This window comes from Musa acuminata, chromosome BXJ3-6 (assembly GCF_036884655.1).
Source record: "Musa acuminata AAA Group cultivar baxijiao chromosome BXJ3-6, Cavendish_Baxijiao_AAA, whole genome shotgun sequence".
In the NCBI taxonomy this organism is placed as follows: Eukaryota; Viridiplantae; Streptophyta; class Magnoliopsida; order Zingiberales; family Musaceae; genus Musa; species Musa acuminata.
The window spans coordinates 1,829,345-1,854,307 of NC_088354.1; the positions used below are offsets into that span (position 1 = coordinate 1,829,345).

General features: G+C 41.4%; 4 protein-coding genes across 4 annotated transcripts; 1 reads left to right on the forward strand and 3 right to left on the reverse strand.

The window, feature by feature from the left end:
- Window positions 1-4,692: 4,692 nt before the first annotated feature.
- LOC135640683 (protein S40-5-like) lies at window positions 4,693-5,208 on the reverse strand. Its single transcript, XM_065155373.1, has one exon. The coding sequence runs from the start codon at window positions 5,206-5,208 to the stop codon at window positions 4,693-4,695; it is 516 nt and encodes a 171-aa protein (XP_065011445.1).
- Window positions 5,209-6,941: 1,733 nt separating this feature from the next.
- On the reverse strand, window positions 6,942-10,472 carry LOC135641317 (protein DETOXIFICATION 40-like). The gene is made up of 7 exons (XM_065156654.1): window positions 10,057-10,472; window positions 9,275-9,906; window positions 8,309-8,365; window positions 7,785-8,023; window positions 7,545-7,663; window positions 7,388-7,474; window positions 6,942-7,284 (listed from the first exon to the last, which is right to left on the reverse strand). Exons 1-7 carry the CDS (start codon window positions 10,318-10,320, stop codon window positions 7,222-7,224), a joined length of 1,461 nt encoding a protein of 486 aa, XP_065012726.1. The 5' UTR covers window positions 10,321-10,472; the 3' UTR covers window positions 6,942-7,221.
- Window positions 10,473-14,846: 4,374 nt separating this feature from the next.
- On the reverse strand, window positions 14,847-15,206 carry LOC135640686 (uncharacterized). Its single transcript, XM_065155378.1, has one exon. It carries the CDS (start codon window positions 15,204-15,206, stop codon window positions 14,847-14,849), a length of 360 nt encoding a protein of 119 aa, XP_065011450.1.
- A 618-nt stretch (window positions 15,207-15,824) lies between these two features.
- Window positions 15,825-24,910, forward strand: LOC103986562 (uncharacterized). The gene is made up of 6 exons (XM_065157474.1): window positions 15,825-16,099; window positions 20,893-21,005; window positions 21,074-21,466; window positions 21,835-22,261; window positions 22,934-23,056; window positions 23,152-24,910. Exons 3-6 carry the CDS (start codon window positions 21,456-21,458, stop codon window positions 24,571-24,573), a joined length of 1,983 nt encoding a protein of 660 aa, XP_065013546.1. The 5' UTR covers window positions 15,825-16,099; window positions 20,893-21,005; window positions 21,074-21,455; the 3' UTR covers window positions 24,574-24,910.
- Window positions 24,911-24,963: the final 53 nt, after the last annotated feature.

Here is a 24,963-nt window from a genome sequence, read left to right on the forward strand (position 1 = left end):
TAAGTTAATGTGATCACCTCCCAATTCTAACTTAATCTACATGCTAACTACGATAATTAAGATATCAATATTGCAGATTGTGTTCCGGTACGTCAATCGTTTCTTCCGGCGAGCTTTTGACGAAATCCGACGAACCCTCGGCGATGCTCCGGCGGACTCCCAGCAAACTCCTAGACCTGTGACGATCCTCTTGGCGAGTTTTGATGAGCTTCTTTGGCAAGCTCCTGGATTTCTCGGATTGTTCCCGTAGAACCTCCGACGATCGTCCGGACTTCCGACGAACTCTCGAACCCCCAATGTGATCTTTGTCTTGACTCCGACTCAACACCTACTGCATGTCTTACTGCCATCGTAGTTAATCATACTCATGTAAAACAAACTTCGATATAGATAATTAATACTAAGCATTAATCGAGTTGTCTGGTATGTCATTGGTCCCTCGATGCTTTGTCTGATTCTTCGATGCATCGTCATTTCCTGCGGCCTATTGCCCAATCGGTCAGTTGACTCCGCAACTCCGATATCCTTGGCGCAATACTCGCTCTTCTTGGCCCGATGCCCGAATCCATGGCCCAAAGTCTTATGTCGATACGTCGATCGATCCACCGGCCCGACGTCCAATCTTTTGAGATGTTCCTCCGGCCCAACATGATTTTTTTCGCTTTAATTATCTCATCCTGATCGAAGCATCCTACGTCACTCAAAACACAGATTAAAACATAAACACATATTGATTGGTTTTATCATCAAAATCCGAGATTCAATATTACCTACTAAAATTATATCTTCTATTAAATTTCTTGCTAGTAAAACTAGCAAAAAAACAACCAATAATATTTTTATTAAATTTTTAATCATCCGATCTTTTGGGCTCTAATACCATTTAATTAGGAGAGAAAGAATTCTAAAAATCAAAAGAAAAAGTTAATACAAAAATATACAAGAAAGTTGACATATGGTTTGATAAATTCTTGCTAACATCCATAGAAAAAACCATAATTTTTTATAAATTATTCCCACTTAAAGTATAACTTTCTTTGTTCACCTCTTATATAAATATAAAAAACTCTCTCAACCCTCTATAGAATTCCTAAAGATCATCCTTACGAGCTTCGAAAGTATCTTGTCTTTTCCTCTGACTAAAACCATAGGAACAAATCTTAATTCATTAAAGAGTTTTAATTTAATTAGGACTCTACCAATTAATCTAAATATAATTAGGATTCCTAAAAAACTTATAAACTTTAATAATATAGATGATCTATCAACTAATTTAAATATAATTAGGACTCTACCAACTAATTTAAATACAACTAGGACTCCTAAAAATATATAACAATCTTAGTAATATCAACTACTAAATGACTTTCCTTGTTCATCTCTTAATCTCTCTAAAAACCCTAGAGATCACTCTTAGGAGCACCCAGAATGTCTTGCTCCTCCCTCTCACCAAAACTATTGGAACAAATCGTAATTCACTAAAGAGTCTTAATTTAATGAGAACTCTCTCAATTTTAATAAGCTAATTTATTAAAATTAGAACTCTATCAACTAATTTAAAGATAATTAGAACTCCTAAAAATACTTATCAATTTTAGCAATATCAATTATCAAATATGACCAAAAATTTGCTAGATGCGTCACATGAATAAAACATCTAAAATGTATATTCCCTTATTAATATGATGGACGATGCTTCGTTAAGCAGCCTTCTTAGGTATGTTTGGATTCAAACTAATATATAAAAAGCATTTGACGCCTACAAACAAACGTATACTAACTTGACATGAATATTTGTTAGAAGAATTTTCGATGTAATCTTTTATTATAAAAAAAGACTTTAAATATATATATCTTTTTGCCCTCCAATCGAAGTGACAAAGGGACACGAATATTTGGAAAAATAAATCGATCAGATCAATTTTACTGAGACAACAAATCGACAATGAAACCTCACAAGATCACATTCCGTGCCAATCCATTCCCTCTTCTACGCACGAGAAAAGCAAGCAATATTTCCCGGTGAAACAAAGATATGCCATGAGACACACATCACAAGGTGATGGACGAAGTATTGCACCAGCAGTCATGCAATATTCCTTCACCACGTACATGAACCTCAACGTTCTTCTCATCTCACCTCTCCTTCTGCTGCCCCTACATAAACTCGCGCCATCTCGACGTCCCCATCATCTTCATCCGACAAGTGGGACACCAGCGATCACGCCGACCTTGCCAAGGGGAAGGAGGAGGGCGAGAGGAAGAACAAGAAGAGCGGTGGAGGGTTGAAGAAAGGACTGGAGAAGACGAAGGCCGTGGCTTCGTCGGGCTTGAAGAAGGTGAAGGAGGGATCGAGCACAGAAACCGTTAATGGCAGGCACTCTCTCGATCGGGGAATCATCAAGAATCAAAACTTTAAAGGAAGAAAGAAAGAAAAAACATATGGTGATGAAGCATATAATTAATGGGATCGTGTCAACATATAACTGATGAACTATAAATTATATCTTGGCACTTCAACTTTGCTATTGGGGAGTTCTACTACCGGTTGCTTTGGTTTCTATGTTCTTGCTTTCGGAAACGTATGATTACAGCTACTTCTACTCTGGTAAGATGCGATGGCGCCGCCGAACTCGTTGATCTCTCGAAGGGTGATGTCTGGTCCGCTTTTCGATGAACGAGCTACGACGGCTCCGACCGCTTAGCATGTCGGCAAACTCACCCTAGCTTCCGAGGATGTTGCACGTACAAACGACGGCAACGTAGCCACTACCGTGCGATCGACATCGGGTGACGGCATCGCACCAGTGGCCATTGGCGGAGCAGGAGGAGAGGGAGGTGGACGAGGCGTGGTTGCCGATGCATGAATACGTGGCGTGGATGCCGTGTCATCTTCGTGTTGGAGTGGGCCAAGAGGACGCTCAAGGGCGGGACGTGACCCCGGTTCAGGACTCGGTCTAGCAAGAGACCGGCTTTTTAGGTTGAACCGGACCATCTCAACAAAATGAAAATAAAATATTTGATAAATAAATAAATATTGATGTCTTTATGTGAATATTTCATTTGGTAAATTAACATAGGCTAAAATCTAGAGATACAAGATTTATTTATAAAATAATTTAATCTTAATTTTTTGATTTTTTTTAATAAGAATTCCTTCAAAATTTCATATTAAAATTCTTTTATTTTTTAAGATATTTGACTTCAAAATTTTTAAATAATATATATGGATTCTAATAAAAACAATATAATATTAACAAGGACTTCTATCTTGATCAAGGCTATTAAACTAATCTATTGCCTAATCACAAAGTTTTAAATTAACATTCTAATATTATTATATAAAAATAATTTTTATAAAAAAAATTAAAAAAAAATTATGAAATCTTTGAATCCTAAGTCACAAATCCACAATAATTATTGATTAATTATAAAACTCTAATATACCTTGAACTAGTTTTATCAAGATTCTTAAATGAAATTTCTAAATATAAAATCAATCTTATTAATACAGTCATATGTGAACTCATCATGTTTTATAGCTTCTATATTTTGAACAATGATGTTCTTCACGTTGGCATCAACAAAATCTTCTTTTGGACCCTCGATTACTAGCTTGTATGTCTTTGCAAGTTCATCCTTTCTTTAGAAAGGTGATAAAAACCCTCTTATGGTTCTAATAAATATAAAATCAATTTATTTATTTAAAATAGTATACTCTAATAAAATTCATATTGTCTACGATACAATCTGAATATTGTCTTTATTATCGAGGGAATTCATCTGAAAGAAAATCTTGGTTTTTTTGTTCATGTGAAACGCAAACTCCTCCTAATTTATTGGAGGAAATATACCTCTCTTTCTTTAATATCTTCTAAAATCATCCAATTTCCTCTTGTAGTATTTACTCGAAATTCATTTGTTATCGTTCGAGAGATTAACTTTAATGTTATTTTATTTTATTCTATATTAAAACCAACTCTTGTGTTTTTTTTTCTTCGAAGAGTAAATCAAAATTTTTATCATCACCAATCACATCTTTAAAAGCATCTTGTGATCTAAGAAAGGTTTCATCATAATTCTCTTATCCCCAAGAATCTATTCTATAAAATTTAGTTAATAACTAGATCCAAAGTAACTCATAAAATTCGTCGTCAATACCTCTTAAGCTAATCTTCTATCTCTCTCTAATCATAAAATTTAAGTTAATATTTCAACACTAGAAAATGAAATAATCGCTAGGGAGGATCAAAATGAACTCTTGTGAAGGAAGGACAAAGCATTTAAGATGTGATAGCTTTAAGCTGTGAAGCAAGCATGGCTTGTGGTTGGTTCTATTACATCTTAAATGCTTTGTATCCATTCTCAAGCGTCCATTTGTTGTATGGCCTTTCATCTTTCCAATAAATATTCCTTAGTAATAGTATGAGAGGTTTTTTTTTACGATCGATTCTCAATTTTAATTTTTAAAAATTTTACTTAAATTTTTATTGAGTTATCGATAGTCATTACGTAAGACTGTAAAACTATAATTTTCAAATATATCGAATCGAGGGCATTAGTACTATACTATGCAATGCGAGTGATCTTATTAGCGAGGAGCAGTGCCTCCTAAGTTTCATTCCACACCATCAAATGAAAGCTTCACAAAAAAAAAAAAATATATATATATATATATATATATATATTTATTTATTTATTTTCATCCGCGTCAATGTAATCTAAGAAGCCGGTCCGTCTCCAGACGGAGTCACGGAGCATAGTCAGGTCTCTTCCCTTGAGCGTCCTTCCCCGCCCCTCCAACACCGAAGGCGACGCAGCATTCGCATGCAGGCGCTCCAGGTACACATGCGGCGGCAACCACTCCCCGACCGGCTCATCCTCCTCCCGCTTCGACGATGACAGGCTCGAAGCCGGCACGGCCACTGGCGCCGACGTCGCCACCCGTTCCCGTTCCGGCTCGCTCGGCAACGTCTGGGCTGTCGCCGTGACTACGTGCGCATCCCTGAGGACCAGGGAGAGCCCGCCGGCGTCCTGGTCGACCGAGCGGCTGGAGCTATCGCCGCTCGTCCGTCGGTCCTGGTTGCGGCCTTCACCGTTGTCACCGTGGCAGGCGGACCAGACGTCGGCCTCCGAGAGATCATCGAGGTCCGCGCCACCGCTTCCGCTGCCGGAGTGGGAGGTCTCCGGGGCAAAGCCCTTGCTCATGAACGTCTCGCCAGTCGTGTACTCCTTTCCGGGCCGACAACACGGGTCACAAAATCCTAGCGGAGAATCACACGGTGGCAGGAGAAGGTGCTCCGCTATTTGTAGGCCAACCCTTTCGCCTCATTCGGGGCGGGATTCACTGTGAACGAGCTCGAGGGCCGCGCCCCATTCATCTCCCCAAAGCGGGCCCTCCCACTGATGTCTCCTGTCGGGTTCATCCCCCAAAGTGGTGGCCCACGCCTGCGTTTGCCCGTGCCGGATCCGTTTCATCATCCACCTGCATGCTTTTGAGATTTCACGACGTCCACCACCACGTCACCGGCGAAGCCGTAAACCGAATCACTATATGTTATGACCAATTTTTGGAGGGCACGTCGATTCCGTACGACAACAGAGGGAAGAATCGTAGATATGCGGTCACCATTATGAAGTGTGACGCATGCCGTGTCGTTTGGTTTGCTCATTTGTGATGTAGCTATATTCACTCTCTAGTTTGATATGCATATCGCCGTCACATTCCCCTTTGTCGATAAGTTATGTTCGGTCACTCTTTAAGTTCAGATAGCAGATTCCTTTTCGAGCTATGCTGACTAAATTTTTAGAGATACAATTTAGATATGAGGCTATCTATATGTGTAATCAAAGCTAACTTTGGAAACGAATGAATTTATGAGAAATTACTCTAATTTGAACTCATTTATGATCAGTATTTCTAAGTGGTGGTTAAGAAAATTATACCTAAAAAAGCAGATATCCAATGACGCACCGGTTTTTACGTAGGGTGTAGTTTGACGAAAATATCCTCCGTCAGCCACCCATCGCGAGTGGTGGTGACACCCCGTCACCACGAGCGGCGTTGCTCCATCCGCCTTCACCACGGCTTCCGCCCGCCCCTCCTCGTCACCGTCGCTACCTCCTCAGCGACCACCGGCTCCACCCTTTGCCTTCCGGTGCCACCGCCGCCCCGCCCCTTCTCGCTGGCGGCGGAGATTGCGCCACCAGCTCTCTGCCCTCGGTATCGCCCTCTCCACATCCCCCGCTCGCTACCGCTCGCGATGGGCGATCTCGCCGAAGGTCGACGGGTGGAGAGCTCGGAGAGGCCAACGGTGATTGGTGGACGGAGGGGGGAGCAGAACGAAGGGAACGTGATCGATGATGATGACTCGAAGATGGCAGGCCTCCGCCAGCGAACTCTTAGTTAGTAGCAGCTGGTCCCCTAGAGTGCGTCTTGTTGACATAAATTGAGGCTAACTTATGTGGGTCACGTTGTCTACGGTACCACCGGAAGCCCCACCGAGGCACATCATGGTGGGGAGCAGTGCTGCAGAGGGAAGAAGAGAGGTGTCTGCCTTTTTTGCGCTCATGCAAAGTCCTAATTTTGGCTATTCTAGAATAAATTTATAGCTGCTCAAAGCTCAACTCCTCGGAAGATCACTCGGACTGAGGCCTTTTAATCGTATTTTGGGATCTCTCATCGGGTTCTTTTTCATTTTTGTTTGTATTCATTTGCCATGAATGGGGAGGAGGAGGCACAAGTTTGAGGTGGGATTGAAGTATTGCAGGGATCGCATATGAGTTGGTGCAACGAGCAATTAATCAAAAGGAAAATAAAAGGTAAAGTTGGAAACATAATAATGCAGCATTAGAAGAAAAGATAGGAGTACTGTTACGTCCATCCATAAAGGGTTTAGGGTTTAGGAGGGGACGATATACTATTTCCACACTCAGAAAGATGAATACGTGAAACACTTCAATTTTATAGAAAGAACAAATGACAGGCCATGATAGCCGGATATCCTTGCTTGCAATAAGACTTGAGAGACAAAAAATATATAATAATGACTACAAATTAATCTTGCACCTCTCTCTCTCTCTCTCTCTCTCTCTCCCTCTTTATGGGTAGATTTCAAGGACCTTTTCATCTCTTATGCAAACCTCTTCCATTTCTATCCAATGCAAGACTGCGAACCGAATCAGCAGAGATCAGCAGGTGTCCAAGCATTGCTTTCACCTTTAGGAGAGAAGGGGTTCCTTCTTGTCCTCCCACTTGTTCAATCTCTTCTTGGCCTCTTCCACCTGCATGCAACACAAAACTGCCTCTCAATTCCAGCGTAAATAACATGCATGAATTCGAGGTTATCTCGATTCTTGATTTGGTTGCAGTAACCTTTGAGATTACCTCTTTGTTCCAATCAGTTCGGAAAGTGACCCACAGAAGAATGAGAGTCTGCATGAAGGTTCCTCCAATCATTCCTCCCCAAATTCCCTGCATCGGAGCCGTTATCCATGATATTTTACTTGAAGGAGCTTTATCTTTAATCTACGCAAGCTTTTACCTTTGCCCCCAACCCAAACTTGAAGCCGAGAAGAGACCCAAACGGAACGCCAATTATATAATAGCAGCCGACGTTGACGTATGCCACAAAAGCTTGCCATCCGCAGCCGACAGCCACACCTTCAATTATGCGCAGATGATCACACCGATTAGACTTTCTCTAGCAGCAGAAATAAGTGGAAGCTTCCATGTCTCTGTATTTGATACGTCGAGACTCTTGTTGCAGGAGCAAGTTCTTTACCGGATAGAACAGGTTGGATGCCATTGAGAATGAGGGTGGTGGCGAGCAAGGGACAGAGATCGGAGACGGCGCGGGCGACGACCTCGCCCTCGGTGAAGGCATAGCTGATGTAGTCTCGAAGGCAAAGGATGATGATGGCGGCGATAACAGATACTATGAAGGACATCACCGTCACAACGACCACCGAGAATGCCGCCGACTTCGGATTACCAGCACCGAGCTCATTGCTTACCCGCACACTGTATGGATTAGAAATAAGTAATCATTCGAGGAAGTGAAATCTGCTTCTTTCCCACCACCTGCAATATTTATTCCTAACCCTAAAGCAAAAGCTGGTTTACGTGCTAAACTAATGTCTAATTACAAGAAATAAACGTATTGGAACTTAACCATTCATCATTTTGAACACATTATTGATTTCAAGAATCAACAGAACTGTTGTATATGAGCTACGAATCCAATGGAGACAAAGAGATTGTGAGTAAGTTTTGGTGCAGAGGGAAAGAAAGAAAGCGACGACTGACCTCGCGGCGGCATTGAATCCAACAGATATCATAAAAATCCAACCTGAAAGCGTCATACTGCACCAACAACGAGATAACAAGTAAGACAATCTTTACGACAAGATCGTAAAACGAAATCTTAAAGTATGCTAGCACGAGGCATCTACTCTGCAAATCTTGGTTACAGATTACACTGCTCAACAGCGCGCATGATTGGCTTCAGGCGTAAATTTCTGATGGAACCGACACAGACTGTGGGACCAAAAACCATAGAACTGTGCTTCCGAGATAGCTTTATTCTGATCATCATAATCCGACATTGACGACCCCATATATTGCCATCCGGTCGCCAATATAATCCAGCGCTCATTCATTATATGATGCCTTGTCCGAAGAATAGTGTCATCCTTCATATCACTGGACGGTGGAGACTCGCAAGGTACTGACGTTGACAAGTCGTTCCACCATAAGGTACTGTATGAACGAGTGATGGACTAGAGAAGGTTTGGCTATGGCGAGGTTGTTCTAGGCGCAGAGCAACTTCCATGTCCTTGGACCTCTGGCAGTCCACTGCAAGTTTCAAGTTTGACTGGATCTAATCTTGAAATATTTTTTGAAAGCATGAGGAGCTGATCCAAGTTGATTGGACTATTTTAATTTAAGCTGGTGAAAAATATGAAAGCAGCACTTCACTCGTGTCATTTAAACTAAAGATGATCTCGTGTTGGATTCAGAAACATATTTCATAAGACAGTAGTTTATATATACATTAAAGGAACCAACCTTTGGGAATAGTTCCTATATATATATATATATATATATATATATATATATATATATATATATATATATATATATATATATATAGGTTATATGCATCTTAATTAATGGGTTATATGCATGTAAATTAATTAATATATCAGGGATTAATTAAGCAGATGGTATATTGCATCAGTGAAAGGGAAAGAAGAAGGGTCAAGTGCTTACCACACGGATAGGGAATCAAGGGCGAGTTCAGGGTTATCCAAAAGTCCAGCGATGAGAACCAGGATCTGGAAGTACCAGGCCTCCAAACACAGCATCACCGCGGAGGCTATGGACAGCCGGAAGAACTCCGGAAGGCCGGAGAAGGCCTGCCAGGTGAACCCGGTCCACGTGAAGTGGCATCGGCTACTGGAGGAGATGTACACGAACTGAGCACCCACGATGATCCACCACGACAGGCTCAGGGCCAGCGAGGCCCCCAACAGTCCTAGGCCGATCTTGTACACCACCACCCAGCTGAGGAGCAGGTGCACCACCAGCGTCGCCGCCGAGATGTAGGCGCTCGGCGCCACGATACTCTGCGCCTGCAGGAACTTCTGGATGGGGAAGTTGGCGGCGTACGCGAAGATCTGCGGGATCAGCCCGTAGACGAAGATGGACGCCGCCTTGGCGATCTCCGGCGACTCACCCAGCAGCACCAGGATCGGCCTCGACAGGGCGTAGATCGCGGCCAGCGGCACGCCGGTGGCCATGAGGAGCACCGTCGACCGCTGCAGGTATACCCCGAGCATATCGTACTTGTGGGCGCCGTACGCCTGTCCGCATAGTGTCTCCACAGCACTCCCCATCCCTAGCTGCACCCAGTCCAAGCAAGTCGCACATGTTCCAGTCAGTCCACGACGATGATCATAAATATCACAGCAAATAATTGCAGAAGAGACAGAAGAAATAGTAGGAGGATGGTCGAACGATTTAGATCAAGGAGGGAGAGGTCAATGAATTACCATCAGGCCATAGGCGAAGATTTGGATGCCGGTGTTGCCGAGGGAGGCGGCGGCGAGCTCGAGGTTGCCGAGATGTCCGGAGAAGATCTGGGTGGACATGGACATGACGTAGTTGAGCATGTAAACCATCACGGCGGGGGCGGCGAGGTAGACGAGCAGCTTCATCTCGACCAGGGAGGCCATCCATATGCGGCGAGCCCATGGGATGGAGTTATCGCTCAGGATGCTCTCCAGCTTCTGGCTGGCCCCGCTTTCGGCAGCCATGGAAGTCGGTAGAGAAGGGAGGAGAGCTTTTCCAGGGAAGCAGCAGAGCCGCCCAAGCTACATATTCATCATCCGATGAGGATGTGGTCTTCCTCTGCCTGTCCACCAAGATTAATGGTGGAATCCTCGAATAAGACCAGGCCGTCTTTATTGTTTCTCTTTCACCGTCAGCGGCGTTCCATGTTTTGTTGTGTGATTGAAGTCACTGCCTACGTTTGCAGGGCTACAGAAAAATAGTTGAGCGGTGTCCTTTGGCCAAGTTTGTGGCCAATAACACTCGCACGTTTCTACATATACCATTCGAAATTTCAGGTTATATATATATATATATATATTTGAATGATAATGTATCAGACCCATTTTTCATTTAATATATTATTGAATGTGATAAATAATTTATGGCTGTGTTTGAGACATTGAATATTCAGATTAGGAAGGACAAATGACGTGAGGGTTGCTCGAGTTCGATTTTGCAGTACAAGATTTGACTGCCATCGGTGAAACCCTCGAGCTCGTAGTGACTTAAACCACAGGTGGATTACTTCTTCTGCCCTCTTGGTAATGTCTTAAATGACTACACGTCAAGATCAATGAGAAAGAGCTAAATCACACCCCTACCTTGCATGGCCATGTGTTAACGAAGCTAACATAGTGAGATGGAGGTTGATTTACGTGCGGTTAAACCTCATCCTCTCTCGACAGGACAAGGAGAATGCATTCAGGATTGATCGGATCCATTATCCCATCCTCGACCTCGAAACAATTCATGATCATCTACGATCGGACACGAGCCCGCCATCTGCCATCTTTCCGTCACAAGAAAACGTGATCAATCATGGAGGTCATTGAATGCATACGTGAAGGAAAGTGATCGATCATGGAGGTCATTGAATGCATACGTGAAGGAAAGTGATGGATCATGGAGTGATCGAAGGTCTGAGTAGTACATCAAGAAGGGCTCGGGGCATCTGCTATTTTCCTTTCGTCTGGCTCAAGAAGGTGACATCCGTTACTGTGGGTTGGCCTACACTTTTCGATGGAATGAGACAATTTAAGAGGTCGAATTTTTCAATGGGCATACAAAAACTTCGAGAACGGATCTAACATGTGGATGATCAGATATCATATCATTGTCAGTATCACTTTGAGTCGTCTTATCAGTTTGTCATGTCGATTAAAACTATTCACTCAGGTAGTACGATGTATGATTGTGCCAACTATAACATTTTGATTGCTTTTCATTATTCAAATGACATCTCCTGTATCACTGTCGTACAAATTAAACGTGAATTCACTTTCTCCTCACCATGCCGAGAAACTAATTAAGATGCCTCTTTAGCTAATATTCTGTTCAATCTTTCGAACCCTTCAAAGCCGCTTACTCGTTTAGAGCATTACATGTCTCTAATGTTGGTTCTAAACTGACTTCGAATCTCTAACATATCAGACAATCAGAATCTATCTTAGCAGAATGAATCTCAAGTTCTCCTTACCTTAGACATATAGATGTGAGAAACCCTAGGTTGCAACCTAACTATATTGACACTAATTACTGTATCACGAGGAGGAGAGAGAGAAAAGAATGAGAAAAATGCGATTAATACACGACTCTAAATATAAGAATAGTGAACAAGGAATTATTATATTTACGATCAAATCTCAGTCATAAGTCTTAGGAGATGGATGATTTAGATTTGGAAAGCGCCAAAGCTTATATTTCCTTGATGTTTTTACTTCTCAATCAACAAGTCAAATTAGAGTTCAATTTTTCTCGAGCTCTATATATGTGGGTTGAGTCGAGTTCAAACAACCCTCACTGTCGAGTAGATTGTCTCGGTTCGAGCCCGTCTTGTATGCTCAATTTTAAAGGAATCTTTCATCCTTTCTTCCTCAACAGTGAAGTATTTTTTATGGGCCTTCTTGTCTTCTGCCGACATGACATGAGCTCGTTGTCTTGTTGGATCATATAATGTGAATTGTCAAAGATTCAGAAATCATAACCTCAAAGTTAGACGCCTTCATTGATCTTCTAAATGAACTGTCAGAGCTGAAGGCAAGTCATCTCCGGGGAAGGTGTTGAGTGGGGGGGGCTATTACGATCACATATGATTTGCAGATCATGCAGTGATGTGCTCCTGCTGACCGTACTACACATATGTTTGTCTGGGAGCACAGAACTTTTCTGAATGATATGCATATTAGCATCTTTTGCATTCTTCCGTAGGTACATGGAACAACAACAAGACAATGATTTGTTTGTGGATCCTCGCTCTCTTGCAGCAAATGGAATTTTTAGAGTGCTGGACTTCAAAGGTTTTCTTCTCCTTGGTTGCCGTGGCAACAACTCATGAAGCCCAACCATGAATCATGCAAGTTTTTTCCTTCCCTGGTCACCTCAGTGGATACAGATGCTAGTAGATCCTATTAAGCACACATCATGAACTTTATACTTGAACTTTGAGGAGGGCAACATGCAAAGAGTTTATGCATGTGTATACATAAATTCCCAGGTTTTAGACATATCTTGTGCTAATCACCAAGCTCAGCTTAGCCGTTCATGTAAGTGGTGTCTCTCAATAGCAATCAGCTTCTGTTCTTGTTGTTGAGTCATTTGCATATCTTAATTAAAGACTTGCGTAGCAAACAAAATTAATCGGTCTCCTATTTATTGCAGTGGTGCCAAATTTATATCATATCATTTTACAGGCTTTAGTAATGTGTCCTTCCATGTTGGTGTGCTAGTTTTGGCCCCATCTGAACACCAAAAGTCGTGTATGTCAGCTTCGTTGTTGGTGTTCCATCATCATCTTCATTGGCTTCGTCTATTGGAACCTTTCTCCAATCCCAACTGTTCTTTCTATATAATATTTTATGTCTAATAGAAAATAAGTGACATTTCATCTACATTGGCTCTCTTTACTTAAGTACGTGATGGGTGGAAAGCTTGTAAACCTTTATACATTGTTGGTGTACTAAATCATGACAGAAAGAGAAAAAGAAAGGGTGCCAAGTTAGAGCAACTTGTTTATGTTTTTTGCTGCTCTCAAGGGTGGTTGACATGAAGAGGAGAGAGTGCCTTATCATACTAAACCTGATGACCTTTCGATCTTACAACATAAAACATCTCCTGAGATGTGAAAATTTGATTTTGGGCAGATTTTATTTTCTTCCCCTTCGATCTTCATGCCATATAAATACTCAACACCACACCAGAAATATACTTAATTATGATCTCCCATGTTTGCGGGTGTTACATAAATGAATTATAACCTTCTTTCACCTCTCTTCTAGTCTCCTCATCCCCTTGTGTTCTTGGATGTCATTGCTGATGAAACGAAAGGGAGACTACCTCATCCAATAAAAAATATAGATTAGGAAACTTCTTGCCAATTTCCAACCAACAACAAATCGAGGTGTCATGTGCCCTTTATAGGATAAATTATGTAGGCTTCCCTTGAAGAACAAGGATATTGTATTGCATAGAGATTTAAGTAGATAACTTTAGAAACATGACCATCAAAGGCACTAAGATGATCAACTCATCACCTGGGGAGCAGCCAAATGGTCAAACACGTTACTTGAGATTAATGAAATTGTAGATCTCCATGAAAGCTTTTATTCCGCAGCAATTCATTGAAATAATTGAGATTTTTTATTTTATTATTACTGTTATTTGTATTATTTCCTATGAGGTGAGCTTATCAATCATTCTATTATTATTATTATTAGAAAAAATATTGTAGATGGATCCATTATTATCTTTTAAGGAAGATGGGTCAACCACTGCATCCTGTTCCATGTCAAAATCAAACAGCATCAACATCATGCAACTGTGCAAAAGTCACAGATCTACAAGTGGTCAAATCTGATAGAATTATTTTCCTTTTTTGTTTGCACTACTCAGTGACACAAATCTAAACTAAGACGGGCACCAAACAAATCCAACGGGTGGAAGCAAATTTGTCGTTTGGTTCTCACCAGCAGCCTAAGATTTATTATCTAATCTTCAGAAAGAAAATATAATTTCTCTCTTCCAACAGTCTGGTGATTGTCATCCACTCTTTTAGCTGGCAGATGTGATCAGTGATTCTGAACCTTGTTGTCTGAGCTACTGTCCACCCTTATCGATGGTCATGGTTGTCTGAATCTAGTTTCTTTTCTCCTCCATTGCATACTTACGGCACAGCCATGTCTTCTTCCACTTCATACTGCTTCTCTTGGGCAGATCAGAGAGAGAACACACATCACAGCTCATCTATATATATATATATATATATATATATATATATACATACATACATAAAAAAGGAATAATCAAGTTTCTGGGGGAAAAAAGACATAAAAGCGGAAAAAAAATCCTTGTAGGCCCATTTCTCCTTGCTTGCCATCAACTTCTCTACAGTATAAGGTCTCTGAGGGAGGAATGGGAATAAAAGGATTACATCTACTTGTAAGAGTAACACATGCAAACAAAGTCTTCACCATCATCATCATTGTTGTTGTTGTGCCTGGCGCTAAGGTTGTGGTTATTCCGATACCTCGGGTATGCTTTGCAGGTTGGGTCTCCAATGGCCATCCCTGCTCTCAAGACAAACCTCACCTATCACCACGAGGTCCGCAAGAACCTTCTCGATCGACAATCCTTTCTCGTCCACTTGACGTAGCAGCTCTTCCATCTGCTTCTTGCTGATCTTGATCTTGATCTCGGACGACCCCACCACCGCTTGTTTCTCCTTCGCCGGTGGTGGTTCTGCGGATCGGCCGGTAGCTGCTCTCTCAGCCTTCTCCTGTTCTCGACAATGTACAGGACTCTCCGGCTCCGGCGTCTCCCAGTCGTCGTCGTCCACCCACAAGATCGGCTTCTGTACATCGATGCAATTCCCCATCTCGATCTCTCTTTCTTCTTTCCCGAGGAGATGGAGAAGCTTGGTCTTCCTGCCTCCTCTTCTCTCTCTGTGTGGTGTCAAAGCTTCTCAAATGTTGAATGGAGAAAGAGCATAAGATGCGGAGAGGTAGGAAGAGGAGATGAGTTCCATATTTATAGATGGAGAGGGGGGCAGAGGCAGGGAGATGTCTTACCGTATGCATTCTGTTGGACAACAAAAGGAGGTTGGGAAGACCAGAAAGAGACAAATATGTAACACAACCCGCGGAATTGCCATGTTGGATGGTCAGCGCAGCTCAAGCTATTCATTTGGTGCTGCAGTTGAAGCAACTCCGGATTCAAAAGAACCGATGATCCACCGTCGGATTCCATGTCATCATAATCTGTCCCGCTCTCCACCGCTGAGCTGCACCCGTCGCCCCGATGGGACCCACGCGGCGAAACCCAACCGCAAGAGAGTTCCCGTCAGGGTCAGGTAGTGGGTCGCAATCCTGGGAATTCGAATCTTGTGAACCCCACATCGGCGGGACCCACGCATACCCAAAGGTGTGAACACGGGCAGCGGGGCATCTCTCTGTTCATCACGTGCCGTGCACGTTGTTTCACCGCCGCCCTAGGTTGCTTACGCGGTTCCTCGGAGGAGTCGGTTTGCTTTGTGTTGGCGTCAAGAGTCTCATGTCTTCGACCGCAAGTCGAGTGCCACCACACGCGGGAATTAACGCTCTCCGTGGTCAACGAGCCACCCTTCCTGCCGGCAGGTGCGCCAATCTCAACAGCGTACCTGAAGATCATGTGCGCATCTCAAGGGGATTGTAATCCCGGGGGACGAGGATTCTGCACTGTAATGCACCTCTTCGGCGGAAGAGGGTTTTTGTCTGTTGCATCCCAACGTAGGTAAGAAGATCTGATGTTACCTCGAAGTCAACTTACTTATCGTAGAACACTTGTATGGATTGTGAAATATTACTGCATTTATTTGTAATAGGAACCTCTTCACTTAATAGGGCAAATAAATGGGTAATCAACCGCAATAGAGAAGGATTCAAATTCAAAAGGTAGGGTTGCTTTTGGGCATTAGAGTTTAATGCTTGAGCATATAATAATGGAAGCTGAATTTTTGTTGATGTAGAAAAATATTAGAAGGCATTGATGCATTTGTTGGGGCACAATCTTATATATATATATATATATATTTGCAGTTGGAATTAAGGGAAGCAAAACTGGTTGACCTCCTATGGTGGTCAACACAGGAATTTGGACGGTCTAATAGGTAATAGGTTAAGTAATATATCCTTAACTAAAAGATTGCTTGATATCCTGAAGTGCTGAAGATGTAGTTTCAGCACATAGAATCTGAATCTTCACCAAAATGAATATTTTTCAGCAATAGATTGATAGATGTAGTTTGCTTGATATTTTTTACACCTATTAATCTGAATCTTCATCAAAATGCACAGACTCCACATATCATGATTTGGCATTTGAAGTACGAGAATGTTGGAAAACAACAAGATTCCGGCAGGGTAGGCGAAGAATTTTACTTGCTTTCTTGAATTAAGATCATTGTATGATGTGTTGTGGGTACCAAACTGTCTGATGTTAGTGGTTGAGGAAGAGTGTTGAAAAGGAGCCATGGAACTGGTTAGGTCAGTGTGAAAGGTCCAGCATAAGGGAATCTCTCACCAAGAAGGTGTGAACGCACCATTCCTATGATATCTTCCACTAAATTCTTTGCAGAAGTGATCCTATCCTCTTACCTGGAAGTGTGAACACACCATTCCTATGGTATCTTCCATTAAATTCCCTCTCTCTCTCTCTCTAGAGTATCTTTCACTGAGTTCAGTTTGGAAAGGTGTCCTTATGGCATGATTCTTTCACTTTTAAGTGTTTGATCCTTTCCAGCTTTCTTTTGCTGCCCACTGGATTGGATATATTGTGGCTTGCTAATTCTAGGATCATATCCAACTTCCAGGATTATAGAAGTTAGGTCAATGCTAGACATGGATTGGACTTATAATATTCATTCCCCACCTTCAATTGACTGCTATTCCTAACTCATGTGTCAATTACAAGGCTGCACATTGAGTGCAAAAAATTTATCTATGGGTACTGCTGACTGGAAAATCTCAAGCCATTCTGTATTTCTTTTTCTGAAGAAAAGATATTAGGTGAGGTATCAACCTCTGTATCTAGTCTGCCCATTGTTTAGGATGGATATTTTAGAATGTAAACTATAAATTCTTAATGAGTTCCTATAGCTAATTTTTTTAAAAAACTATCAGATTACATCAGTCCATTTATCAGTATGGTTGAAGATCATTAAAAATGGTTTTTTTCTACCTTAAGATGGCTATCATTAGCAGATTATGGTAGATCACAGCAACCATCATGTAGATGTCAGAGAAGTCTAAGCCAAGAATTAGTGTACTTGTTTTGTTCTTAACCAAAAGTTATTATACAGATGGTTGGCAATATTTAGGTTACTAGATGAGATGTATGATCACATGAGAGATTCAATTTGACAGAAACTATTCCTGCTCCTGAAGTAGCAGTAACGTAAGTTAAGGGAGCAAAACATGACTCTTTTAATGATCTAACTAAGTGTGAGACAGCAAGGTCATCATGTTGTGTCCTCAAAAAGAGAAAAAAAAGTTTATCATCTTCGGAAATAGGTGTTGTGCATGACTTAACAGAGACAAGAATTATGACAGGAAAGGGAAATGATAGTAACTTGTTCTTTATTTTATCATCGAGGACAAAAATGCAAATCTGATTTCTTAAGTAATTGATGAATCAAATAATGAAACAAGTAAGTTGTACAATTCTCTACAAGAAAATAAGAGATAAATCTTTCAATATTGGTATTAAACTTAAAAGTTTAGGTCTAAGAAAAATCAGTCTTGTACTTGAAGACTTCATTGAAGTCAGGATAGGATAAACTCATAAGGCAGACTAAAAAGAGAGGGCAAAAAGAAGTGTGAAAAGGGCATCTGAGGGAATCTCGGCATGACCAACAAGAACACAGTAAGTTATTTAATATAATATAATTTTCTCTAGTTTTACGTAGATGTTAATGTCACAGCTATGTAGCACAATTTTCCTAATATTAAAACTTATAACTATGTGCAAGACTTGTTGAAATTTTATCTCGGTAAGTTAGGTGCTGTCCCAGTCTTTAGTTACTTTCCAACTCCACGTTTGAAATTGGGAGTTTCATTCTTATTTGGAATTGCTTGTCAACCATTCTGTCTGCTTCTGTATCATTATTTGAGTTGCATTGTTGTTTGCCAAAGTGAAGAAGGATAAACAATCATTGATACTTATAAAATATAGCTGTCAGTAGAGAGATTCCAAACTGTGGGCGGTATGAACCATTCATTGAACCATATCAACTGCTAGTCAATAGGGCTTCCGATATTGTTCAAAGGCTTTACGGGTTGTAAAGCAACTCGAAAACAGTGGCTGCTAAAATTTTTCTGTCGGATCTTCAAGAAACTATAATAAAATTTCTGCACCTATTATGATCTTTAGTCTGATAACAATGATCTATGCAGCAATTGCTTTGTGCTTTGTACAGCTTTTCTAACAAAAGAAACGAGCCAAATAAATCTAGCATATAACTTACAGCTAAAAACTCACATAAGAATGTTGGAGATGAGATGATTATATGATCCAAAATTCCAAGTAGATCTTAGTCTAGTAGTTGACCCTGAATATACAAATTGGTTTTTCTATACTCTTATACTGCAAGTGATGATTTCCTCTTGTACCATTTTCGTCAGCAGAAGTAGGTCTTCCTATTGAAAGTGAAAGGATGCTGCTTCTTGATTGATTAGCCAACTTGTACTGAGTGATTTTTATCAAACAAAATAGTTGAGACTGACATTTATTTGGCTTGGATTTTCGACACAAGAACAAAAGTCTTGTCCTAAATTCAATGTCATTCTCCTATCTTTACATTAGAACTGCCATCTTCCAAACAGTCTTTTCCAGAGCAAGTTGTGCAGCACTTGATTAGGGTTAGGGGGAAAATGCTTGGCCTCAAACACATTGACCACAAATAATTTAGATAAGAATCCTTTAGTCAACATAATTGGCTTTCAGTAGCAAGTAAGGTACTATCTACCTGAACTTGTAAAGAGTCATTTTAAGCCTCTGTCTCTGTACATGCCCTTCTCCGTCTGAATTCCAAGTTTTGAGGTCACTAAGGTTCCATATGGAGATACATATTAGTGATAAATCATGATATGATTTATAACATTAGTAATCAACAAAAATTAAGCATTCTTCAAGTTATAAAATATTGATAAAAGGAAATGACATATTGTTTAAAGAACTATGCTATGACAAAATAGAGGCTAACCTACTGTGCTATCATCATAGCAGCATTTGCTATGGTACTATTGCTTCTCGCTTATGGGAGATTTGGCTAGTTTACAATTATTTCAAGAAAGAATCTGTTTTAATCTTGAACCAAGCCTTACACAAGCCTATGATTCAAGCTAAAAATTATATATGAAGCTCGACGAACCTCAATTCAAGATGAGATTATACTTGCATGCGCTTTTTTTGTAATTTTATATCTTTATGAATTACCATAGGTTTTACCTTAACAAAATTTGATTCCATATGAACCTTAACTTGGTTCATATGGAATCAAATTGAAATCTGAGTCAACACCTTCTTTAAAAGGTTTTGCAGTGTGTAAATACTGATTTTAGCTGCAGTATAGCTAGATTTAAAAATTCAAACATGCTCTTTTTTTTCTCTTATTGCCTCTTCAGTTTTTTTATCGTTCTTAGTGCAAAGTATCTCCAATTGTCTATAGGAGTTTGAATTTGAGTTCATGCACCCTTCCGTCTCCCATGGCACATGGTTTCCATTTCGGTATTCCGGAGTTGCATGTGGGTGACAAACTCATGCTCCATATACTACAAGTTTTAAAGCCTCCATATATCACACAATCTATTGAGTTGTGCACAAGGAAAGCTGTTCACAGCCTCAAAAAGTAGTTCACAAGTCAGTCTGTCACCAACATTTATCGAGTTTTAAAGGCCTCCATAAATCACACGGTCCATAGGGTTCTTCAGAAGGAAACCCTGTTAGTTCACAGCCTCAAATTCACCTGAGATGTCACTCCAAAGAGTAGTTCATAATTCAATCTGTCACTAACATGTAACCCACACTGCCATCTGTTTCAGTTTCATGGTCCCTGTTCTTAGACAAAGCACCATGCCAAATGTACTCATACATTGGATGAGGACAACGTCCCTTCATTCAACACTCAACATGGCCAGTTTCATGTAAACATCCAGACATTAAAAACAAACCTAATACTCGCACAAGAATCTCTTTAGGTTTTCTTATGATCTTCCCATTTACCGTCATTCACATGCTGACCCGGACTGGTCCATGTATGAATGGCAATGTTATCCAATCTGTCACTCCGGTTTCTTTTTTCTTCTTGAGCTCAGTACCAGGTAAGATGACCTTTCTGATCCAAAAGAGAGAGAGAGAGAGAGAGAGAGAGAGAAGCATATTGCAAGATTATGCTCCAGATAAAAAAAATCAGCTAGTTATCTTTTTGCTTGAATAGGCCCAAATGCATTAGCTAAGTTTCCTTGTGGATTGAGCATCTGCTTCAAAAGTTCTCTTTATTCTTCTGGATATTAACAAGTTTTCTTCAGATGAGACATGAGGGATTTGAGTCGTAGTGCACTGATCACGGACTCAAAGTTACATTCTCAATTCATTCACGGAGTAATCTGAAGCTGAAAAACTAGAAGCTACGTATTGCAAGGTATGTGATCATCCTCAACAAAAGTCACAACATGCGGCGCTCATCATAGACATTTTGTTCTCTTGCAGGCAGATAATTGGATGATGCTGTGAGTCCCATGAGCTCTTCGTCTGTTGTGACCGTCCTCAGCTTGTCTTGTCAGTATGACAGCTCCTGTTCTGCTAGCTTTTTCAGAACATGGGCGGGCCATCCCCACGACGAGCTTCTTAATTGACCTTCACCAGCAATCATTATTATTGGATAGCTTTGTCTCGTGGGGAAGAGATCATAGACTCATTTTTTTCATCTCAAGAAAAAGATGCCAATTGTTCGATTCCTTGATGAACAAGACTGTTTCCTGCATGCATGTCAAACTTTTTCTCCTTTTGCCAGTGCCACAGAGGAAATGATGGAGTCATCGACACTGAAGGTAGTCTTACAAAGACCATAATGTAGCTGCTCCTCCGGTTCATGATTTTGAGGTGTGTGTGTGTGTATGTATCTCTTTTATTTTGAGATTGCAGCACCAAAGTGTTGTTTACGAGCAACAAGGACCATCAAAAGCATAAAAGCCAAGTTGATGCTCACATGCCACAGATGGTTGTGCATCGAGCTTGTGATCGAGCTGTTGCATTTTTAATCCACCTTGTTGGTGAATGCAAACAGTGGATGATGTGCTTTATTCACATGATGCCTCTATTTAAGTACAGGAACAGAAGCAATTATATTTAGGATGAACACAATGGGGCAAAATGCCGTCTTTTTCGTTGGTAGCAAATGTGTTTGTTATTTTCCCCCCTTTAATTTCTATTATCCGACTTCTGAAGCCATTACATATTCCCCACGATAGCAGTGCGATGGCGCCAAATAAGTTATGCCTGATGGGACGATCCACCGCGCAGACACAATTCCCGGAAGTTGCCGCTCCGGCGAGCCGCTCTCCCAAGACCATAACGCTGCGTCCCTCCTCCGATTCCCTGCCCGGACGAGCTCGCTACCTCCGCCGTCAAATCAAGAAGCCTCCTTTCTCAGGTGGGAGGCGGAGCTTCCCCGTCACTCCCCACTTGAGTTGGAAGCTGGACGATGCGGAACGGTTGGTGCGGAAGCCTGAGCGGGTCGGTCCGAGCGGAGAAGGTCGACGGGATGACAAGAGTGCCGCAGGAAGGCTGTTGACTGGATTATCGGCGAGGAAGCTCGCGGCGGCGTTGTGGCATTTTCAGGCGGCAGAGGTTAGTGGTGGCGGGCGGGAACGCCGGAGAGCTCGGCTAGGGTTGGAGGTATGACCGCATTATATGCTTTCTGGTCGAATGTATGTCGGTAAAGTTTGAGTTTTGATTGATCTCTCTGACCTACAATCCTCACCCTTCACCGTGATTCTCGTGTGGTGGAATCTAAAAGTGGGAAGGGTTTTCACCTGCACAACCTTTTAGCCTGGGAAGAAGAATACCTTAAATTTGTCATTGGATATTGGAATTTGTTTCTGAGGATCTTAGCTGTCTTCGCGGTTCTTCCTTTTTGTTTTGTGGGGGAGTTTCGGTCAAATCTGTTGGAAAGTTAGGATTTTGCTTGCATTTTCATACTAAAATTGTTTTATACCTACAGTTTCCATGTGGAGAAATGGCAATGTTGTTGGTTCTCCAATAACCAATGAAGAATAATTTCCCAAAATTATTAGTAAGTGGGATCTTTTGCCTTCATGGGAAATCCCTTGAAGCTTCAATCTTGTGATATTAATCTTATAATGAATCAAATGGAGAAAGGAATGATTTTGGTTCACTTGCTTTGATCACTTCCTAATTTTGGTAATGAAAACATTTCTCATCTAAATTTCATACCTATTATAGTTGTTGTCAGCCTTCTTTTGTGCTCCTACCAGTAGCTCTTAGGTGGTTTCTGTGTTTATGCTGATTGTATACTAATTATCTTACCGTACTTGTTCAACTTTGTAGCCTGATCCAAGGAATCTTCGCCTTCCAAATGTCTGTCATCATGATAGAACAGGCCTCCTCGGTAGCATCAGTAATGAGCTTGTTAGTTCTATCTCATCCGACCCGAAAGCTACTTCACGGAAGGTAACCTTGTCTTTGTGGTTGATAGGCTAAAGGAGCATTGGCCATTCAGTTTGATTTGATACGGCATCGTCTTCATTTGTTTTGTCCGAAAGCAGCTCGAAGCATCTGCTTCATATCTCGATTTGGCAATGGAGAAAGCAACAAAATGGGAGGCTGGGTGCTTAAGGTCTTCGGATAAGGTTTATCACGATGATGGTCACCTAAAGCTTCCCAAGGATTGGCTGACGACTACTTCCATCATTTCTATTCTTCAGGCAGAGCTCAAGCAGGCTCGTCACCGCATTAATGAGCTTGAAAATGAGAGACGATCTGCCAAGGAAAAGCTGAATCACTTCTTGAGGAAGCTTGCGGTTGAGAAGGCTTCATGGCAGAATAGAGAGAGTAGAGAGCATGAGAAAGTTCTGAACATTATTGAAGTCATCAAGGATGACCTCAGTAGAGAGAGGAAAGTTCGGAAGAGAGTGGAGATCATGAATTCCAAGCTTGTACATGAGCTTGCTGAGGCCAAGTTATTAGCAAAGCAGTCCTTGCAAGACTATGAGAAGGAGAAGAAGGAACGTGAGCTCATTGAGGAGGTATGCAATCAGTTTGCAAAGGAGATCGGGCATGACAAAGCTGAAGCAGAATCTTTGAAGAGAGAATCTACAAAAATCCAGGAAGAATTGGATGAAGAGAGAAGGATGCTGCAGATGGCAGAGGTTTGGCGTGAAGAAAGGGTACAGATGAAACTGGTAGATGCAAAACTCATGCTCGAGGAAAAGTATGCAGAGTTGAGCGAGCTTCAAGCAGATCTAGATGCATTTCTCAGAGCACATTCTGATTCTAATGGAAATATGTCATTGCTGAAAGAAGCTGAGGCGTTTAGAGAGGCGGTCAGCTTACTGAAGTTCCAGGACATTAAGTTCCATTACCAGCCTCCTCCAACTTCAGGGGATATCTTCTCTGTTTTTGAAGAACTCCAGCCAAGAGAAGAAACTATTGAAAGAGAGATTGACCCATGCTGTGGTTACAGCCCTGCAAGTCATGCCTCCAAAATCCACACGGTGAGCCCTGAAACTGATATCTTTCTGGAAAATCCAATGAAGATGAGAGATGAGGATCACAGCGACTTGGAGTCCATGAGCTATGCTGAGGGGCAGGGTTCTTGTAATTCTCCAGAGGCCCATGAAGAAAGCGTTGCTTCAGTTAGTGGAACTGATTGTGATATGAAAAGAGATAATGACAGCTTAAACAGTGAAATTAGTGAAGTTTGTTCAAGAACCACCAGGCAATCCAGGAAGGTGTCTTCTATAGGTAGATTTTGGAGGTCAACTTGTACAAGCAATGGCAACAAGAAGAAATTTTCAGTAGGTTTATCAAATGAGAACCTATTGAGAGGTCGGATGTTGAACGCCACTCTATCTCCTGACATGAATTCAGGTGAAGTTTGCCCAAGCTCACCGAGTGTGGGGCAAGAGTGTTCCTCTAATTCGATAAACTCTCATATCAGCAGAGGAACAGAAGGTTGCATCGAATGAGCAAGGGAGGCAAAGAATCACAGTTTGAAGGCTAAGCTTCTCGAGGCAAGAATGGAGAACCGGAAGATTCAGTTGTGCGACGTTATGAAACATAATTCTTAGGATGAACATTGATCTCCCAATGGAGATTGTACTCTCAATCAAGCTGGTTGAATTTTGTCTTTATAGTAGTACTTGTATCATATCTAAAGCACGAGTACCAGAGTATGTGTACGTATTCCATGGAAAGTCACTACCACAACTTAGATTGCAGTTGAATGAGAATTCATATCTAAAACATGATGTATAAATATTCCATGGAAAGTCACTATTTGTGGCTGATGGAGAATTTGGGTCACTCTGTTTTACATTCTGCTGTTGAGATTGGGAATCTTAAGAATCTAAAGATGA

Excerpts from the sequence above, each read along its gene's own strand:
- LOC135640683 (XM_065155373.1), bottom strand. The coding sequence starts at position 5,208 with ATGAGCAAGGGCTTTGCCCCGGAGACCTCCCACTCCGGCAGCGGAAGC.
- LOC135640686 (XM_065155378.1), bottom strand. The coding sequence starts at position 15,206 with ATGGGGAATTGCATCGATGTACAGAAGCCGATCTTGTGGGTGGACGAC.
- LOC135641317 (XM_065156654.1), bottom strand. The coding sequence starts at position 10,320 with ATGGCTGCCGAAAGCGGGGCCAGCCAGAAGCTGGAGAGCATCCTGAGC. Across the intron at positions 9,907-10,056 it reads TCTTCGCCTATGGCCTGATG|CTAGGGATGGGGAGTGCTGT; the intron begins GTAATTCATTGA and ends GACTGGGTGCAG. Across the intron at positions 7,475-7,544 it reads AGTTTGGGTTGGGGGCAAAG|GGAATTTGGGGAGGAATGAT; the intron begins GTAAAAGCTTGC and ends GCTCCGATGCAG.
- LOC103986562 (XM_065157474.1), top strand. Across the intron at positions 22,262-22,933 it reads GAGCTCGGCTAGGGTTGGAG|CCTGATCCAAGGAATCTTCG; the intron begins GTATGACCGCAT and ends TCAACTTTGTAG. Across the intron at positions 23,057-23,151 it reads CGAAAGCTACTTCACGGAAG|CTCGAAGCATCTGCTTCATA; the intron begins GTAACCTTGTCT and ends GTCCGAAAGCAG.